Source organism: Alosa sapidissima, chromosome 15 (genome assembly GCF_018492685.1).
Source record: "Alosa sapidissima isolate fAloSap1 chromosome 15, fAloSap1.pri, whole genome shotgun sequence".
In the NCBI taxonomy this organism is placed as follows: Eukaryota; Metazoa; Chordata; class Actinopteri; order Clupeiformes; family Clupeidae; genus Alosa; species Alosa sapidissima.
In genome coordinates, this window is record NC_055971.1 from 20,046,063 (window position 1) to 20,052,142 (window position 6,080).

General features: G+C 42.5%; 1 protein-coding gene across 1 annotated transcript; it reads left to right on the plus strand.

Annotated features, from left to right (window-relative positions):
• Positions 1-574: 574 nt before the first annotated feature.
• Positions 575-5,279, plus strand: smtla (somatolactin alpha). Its single transcript, XM_042064567.1, has 5 exons — positions 575-613; positions 740-933; positions 1,942-2,055; positions 3,288-3,467; positions 3,901-5,279. Exons 1-5 carry the CDS (start codon positions 598-600, stop codon positions 4,099-4,101), a joined length of 705 nt encoding a protein of 234 aa, XP_041920501.1. The 5' UTR covers positions 575-597; the 3' UTR covers positions 4,102-5,279.
• Positions 5,280-6,080: the final 801 nt, after the last annotated feature.

Here is a 6,080-nt window from a genome sequence, read left to right on the forward strand (position 1 = left end):
TGGTGTACCTGGCAGCAGACCAGAATTTCTGAGGTCTTTAATAACATTTTCAATGTCATCCGTCTGCCATCATCCTACAGTGCCTCTGAAGAGTACCAGAAACATACAGTGAAGAGGAGAGACTCGGAAGGCGTGCAATACATCACTCCTTAGACCTTCAATGTAGGGTGTAGTGACTGGAAGAAAATGTAGTCCCTCAAGGTCAACATGGGGTTATTGCCGAGTCAATAGTAGTGTTTGTGGTAAGTGCATGTAGTCCAACTGTAGATGTTGTATGTCAATACCAAAGAAGTAAATAGGGAAACACAGTTCTGGAAATCATAAGGGAATGCCAACCGAGTGGTATTGATGCTGTTGTAGTGTGAATATTGGTGTGGGTATAAGGAAGTATAGTTAAAGCTGTAAAACTCTGTAAATGGAGATGTATAGTAAGTAGATGAATATTTTCATTTTATTACAAGAACATATCCCCTTTCACCTCTGACATGGTCGTGCTATTGCATACATGCATATGTTGGTGGTTTGCCTTACCTCTCCACTATATAAAAGGCAGAATATACCCACTCATGATAGACACAAGAAGAACCGATTGACACAATGAACAGACTACAGGGTATTTCATGTTAGAGTTGTTTAGCAAACAAACATATGGCTTGAGTTTGTATGTTTGTCTGTGTTTACATCCACATATGTGTAAGTATTTCCATCTATGTGTGTGTGTGTGTGTGTAATCCTGTAGGATTGCAGAGCCGTGTGTGTACCTTGCTGTTGGCGCTGTGCTGGGACACTGTGCTGGCCCTGCCTCTGGACTGTAAGGACGAGTCAGGCGGTTCGGCGCACTGCGCCTCCATCCCCCAGGAGAAGTTGCTGGACCGGGTCATCCAGCACGCCGAGCTCATTTACCGCGTGTCCGAGGAGTCCTGCTCTCTCTTTGTGAGTACTCTGCCACGGCTCCCCAGACCAAAAAAAAAAAGACCCTATCCACAGCCCCCATGGTGTGAAATAGTAAATCTGCAAAAAATGCCTGAAGATGACTTTTATTATGCTTACTCTTCTATGCATATGGTATGGGTGAATTAAAGAAATCTACAAAATGTTCAGCTACAGTATACCTGAGATCAACTCCAGCCCTGCATATTCTCCCCGGCTCTATTATTGAGATGTATTTGTTTAATCTACAGAAACTATTGCATTTAAATAATTAATTCCTGTATAAACTAGTAATAATGCGATTTGGTGGCATATCCACTTCAATTGTAAATGTGGGTCTAGTTACAGGGTTACAGGGTTTATCTTATATCGTGTTTGTTCTTGTTAAAAGGTACTCTGGCATAAGTCTGTCTATGCAGGATGTTGATATCTGTTAATCAAACTTGTGTGCCACTGCATGCCAGCCACGAGTCGCCAAATTAATGAGACAGTAATCTTAATGAATAATCAGGCTGATTTTATGCACAGCCAAATGTTACATAGCCTGCCAGCACAACCTTCTAAATGAAGTCAAATTAGAGCTCCTTAATATACCAGGGCGAAATGCTCCCCACATGAATTAAATAATATGCATGACTTGGGATAATAATGGGCTTGCGATACAAAAGGTGTCGTCTCACAAGGAGTAGTTAAAGAGCCACAGGAGGTTATAAAGTGAAGATGACATGCAGCCAAATCTAAATGTGCACATATTTTGGTGTATTCCACTGTGCTTATCTTGTCTTGCCAGGTTATTTTTAAGTACTACAGTAGTGGATTCTACTGGAGGAGTGAATTCAGCATCAGAGAGTTTTAACAAAAGCTCTAAATAACAAAACATTTTAAACAAAGAATTACATTCATAAGGCGGTATAAGGCTATCGTAGGTATGTATTTCTGAGAATATAACAATAATAGACAAGCTATGTAAATATCTATCTATCTTTGTATGCTGTGATTCTTGTTTCACAGGAAGACATGTTTGTGCCCTTCTCGATGCGCACTGTGAGGAACCAGGCAGGGAGCACATGCATCACTAAGCCGTTCCCCATCCTCGCCTCCAAGAGTGAGATCCAGCAAACATCGGTAAGCAGATGGACATGCGACGCTCCGCGGTTTTGTTTCCTTGATTTGTTTGGGAAAACCGTGTGTGTGTGTGTGTGTGTGTGTGTGTGTGTGTGTGTGTGTGTGTGTGTATGAGTGAGTGAATATGGTCCCTCAGTACTGTTTGCCACTGGTGCATGCATTTTTTTATTTGCAATAATAGTCACTTACCAAGCGAGTGATTCTCGGTTCCCTGGAGTCAAGTTCACAGAGGCTGCCACTGAGTGTTGTTTCCGTCGCCTCAGCAGTTACTTTCATTTAACACGTGTGTGTGTGTGTGAGAGAGAGAGAGAGAGAGAGAGTGTGTGTGTGTGTGTGCTATTTGTGCCTGATCATTGGTATGCCCCTCTCTCAGCCAGAAATGTTTTGGTCAGCATGTATGACTGTAATCACGTAAGGATGCTATATAAGAGTTACACACACAAAGTACTAAAGGCAAAGGCTAGTTTTACCTCTCTCTCTCACACACACAGCCTTCCCTCAACCTTGTCAAACTTGTAAATAGCATGTAAAAGTGAGTGAAGGTTTAAATGGAAATCTTTCAGAATTTCCAGCTCTGTCCCGTCTCTTATCTCAAGTGAATCTTCTAATCTACTGCACATTTTACACTCTGTTCTGGCTGCACAGGAAATTAGTTCACTCCTGGTGACTCGAAAAAATATCCTACATTGTATAATAAGAGGTCCCCTCTCTGTGTATTGGTGTGACATTCCTACTAGATAAGCATATGACCTTTCCGTTCAGCAAATTACCTAAGTTTTAAAAAGCAGTCTCTCTCTCTCTCTCTCTCTCTCTCTCTCTCTCTCTCTCTCTCTCTCTCTCTCTCTCTCTCTCTTCTCTCTTTCTCCCATCTTTTTTTGCTGAGACAGAGCCAGTGTACTCTCCAGTCTAACTTGTTTAACCTTAAGGTTTACTTTTCGAAAGGCTTTGGCCAAATCAGCACTTTGGTCAGTGGTGTCGGGCACGCTAATATAATGAGGACTCATCCCCAGTCACTGAAAAATCATTGAAAGCTGTAAAACAAGTGCCATAAATGGCCGATAGATTGAGAGCATGCACCCCTGTGGTGGGTCATATTTTAAAAGGGGCCCCCACTAATTTATGGAGGGTATAGCTCAAACTATTATGGGATGTCCGATGCCGTAAATGGTGCCAGGGTGCGACCGCAGTGTCCTCTGGGGGCGTTTACGATGCTCTGTGACTGTCGTCCTCAGGACAAGTGGCTTCTGCACTCCGTGCTGCTGTTGGTGCAGTCCTGGATTGAGCCGCTCATCTACCTTCAGACCACCTTGAATCACTATGACAACGCCCCGGACACTCTAATCAACAAGACCAAGTGGGTGTCGGAGAAGCTGTTGAGCCTGGAGCAAGGCTTGCTGGTCCTGATCCGAAAGGTACACCCATCCTTTGCTCTCGCTCTCTCTCTCTCTCTCTCTCTCTCTCTATCTCTCTCTGTCTCTCTCTCTCTCTCTCTCTCTCTCTTTGTTTTCTCTTTCTGTGGACCTGGTGTTTTGAGTCATATAAAAATCTAAGCAAAACATTGAATGTGACAAGCAAATTGTTCTATTCAAACTCAACTAAAGCTGGAGCTCTAGCCCTATGTTTATCAAATGGCGACGTTGAAAGCACCATTGCAAATGTTTACACAGATTTGTTCCCATCTATTTTCAAAAGTAATGTTGTGGTCCACAAAAAAATAAACGTCAACATGTGCTTTTTTCAGCTGACTGGCTGTTCAGGACGTGCCAAGACACAAACTTGTTTTCTCACAACATTCTTTTTTCTATCCTGTTCTATCCCTACTTGCCCCATGCCACGGCCATTCAGATGCTAAACGAGGGAATGCTCATGCCGTCAGTGTACGAACCGAGCCTGCTGCAGTCGGACCTACCGCCGGACATGCTGGACTCCATCCTGCGCGACTACAACCTGCTCAACTGCTTCAAGAAGGACGCCCACAAGATCGAGACCTTCCTGAAGCTGCTCAAGTGTCGCCAAAGTGACAAACTCAGCTGCCTGGTTTACTGAACTCTTTAAACCCTGAGACAGCACCTCTGAAATACCCGACACCTCAATCCTATCACAAGGCTAAAGACGAGGCTTCTCAAGAGTTTTGCCAATTCTGTTTTTTGTGTTTTTCCCCCCCATAAATATAAATATAAAGGCCATATCTTTACCCTGCCAAGTTGCCAGACTGTTGTGTCATACTCGTGAAGTAGTTTACTACTTTAAGAAAATCAGGTTACTGGCAGTGTTGTGTTTTTTTCTTTTCTTTTGCTAAGGGAGAGACAGAGGGTACTCCCTCAGGAAAATTTGCATGTTGCTCTTTCACCGAATCTGCATATTTTGCCATTGATTTCCTTATCCTTTGTTCTTAACAAGTTTGCATTCCTTCCTAGCTTCTTGCTGTGCTGCGTTATTCCCTAGTGACTCAGTGAATATGCACAGATCCTCGGCTTTGAGTCTAGCTGGCTTCACCTCCACATTAGTGAAGTAAAAACCTTTTCCAGCTCAGACAAGACAGCGAATAGAAAAGCATTCTCCACTATAGTTAAGAAAGCTACAGGGCATACAGGAGATATTGTATTGTGGATAGCACTCTGAAATTTGGACACGTAGAATTCAAACTTATGCTCATCCATACTCACCTTCTACAGCTGGCAAGAGGTAAAATATAACAATATGCACATTTTCCGGCAGCCAGATTTTTTTAGGCAAAATGGTAAATTTTATGCCGTGTTAAGTGAAATGGTTTTGCTAATTCCATTTCTTGAGTCATGTTGAAAAAATGGTTTACCTCATGAGGCTTTGCAGGAAAACATTGTCCAGAATTTCCAAAACCCCACACTTGTTATTCCAACCCTTGCCCTTATAAATGAGTAATATTCCATCGTTATGAAAGCGTGCAGTACACACTTTGGAGCTTACAGAAGGGAGGGCAACAACTCAAGTTTAGTTGGCAACACAGATCACAGAGATCATAGAGATACAGTCTGTGCTGTATTTTCACCAGTGGCTTTGGTCTAGTCCAGCTCATGTGCAATGAAAGTTCCTTTCTGTAATGCTTGCTTTTTTTTAACGAGGCAAAATGACCTTGATTACATATTTGAAGTCTAATTATGAGATGAAGGTCTTCAGATGTCGTAAGTGCAAAAGTGCCTCATGCAAATTTTACATCTCCCAGTTTTGAAACTATCTAGGGTACAATAAAAGAATTCCTTGCATGATTGTCTGTGAATGTGTGCTATTTATTTTCCCTTCTGAGATGCCCATTCCTCTCTTCCTTGTTCAAGACCTTGAAAATTGTAATTTTTAATTAATGACCCATACAAAAAAGGGCAGAGAAAATGAGAAAACATGCAAGCAAAACTCCTCCTCCCTCTCACCAGAGGGCAGTGGTGCTCTGTGTCAAACACTTCAACAGCAGACTGGCCTGTTGCTCTTGCCATAGATTAAATGGGCTGACCTGCGTGTAACTGTATACACATGTCTCCAAAGCCCTTATCCACCCCCACTTGTTTCTGCACAGAGAGAAAATGTAAATGCTGTGGGTGGAATGCTGAGGAGTAAATGATCTGGACAACAGTGTTTGAACTCGTGTCAAAAATGTAACCTTGCAAATGTTTATAATTTCAGGAAGGAAAGAAACCCAGATCCAAGGTAATATGGCGTGAAATTAAATCAACATAGTATTTGTGTTCTTTTGTCGCTGTATGTTTTGAGTAATAGCGGGAATTTAACACATAACTGAAATCCAAAATGCTTGAGCTCGTGGGGTCTTGGTGTCCCACTTGCCGAGTAAGACACCAAATTATTTTGTAGCCACTGCGGTCGGGGCCAAGTAGTTCACTTGTGCTCTTACACAGCCATCAGGTACAGGTGGTCAGAGTTTTTCTTTTTCTTTTTTGTTGTTTTTTTTTTACCTCAAAAGTGTTGAAACACTGTGGTTGGGTGAGTCAGATAGGTGTGAGGCGATGTGTGCCCTGCGGCTCCTGTCCTCCCTCATG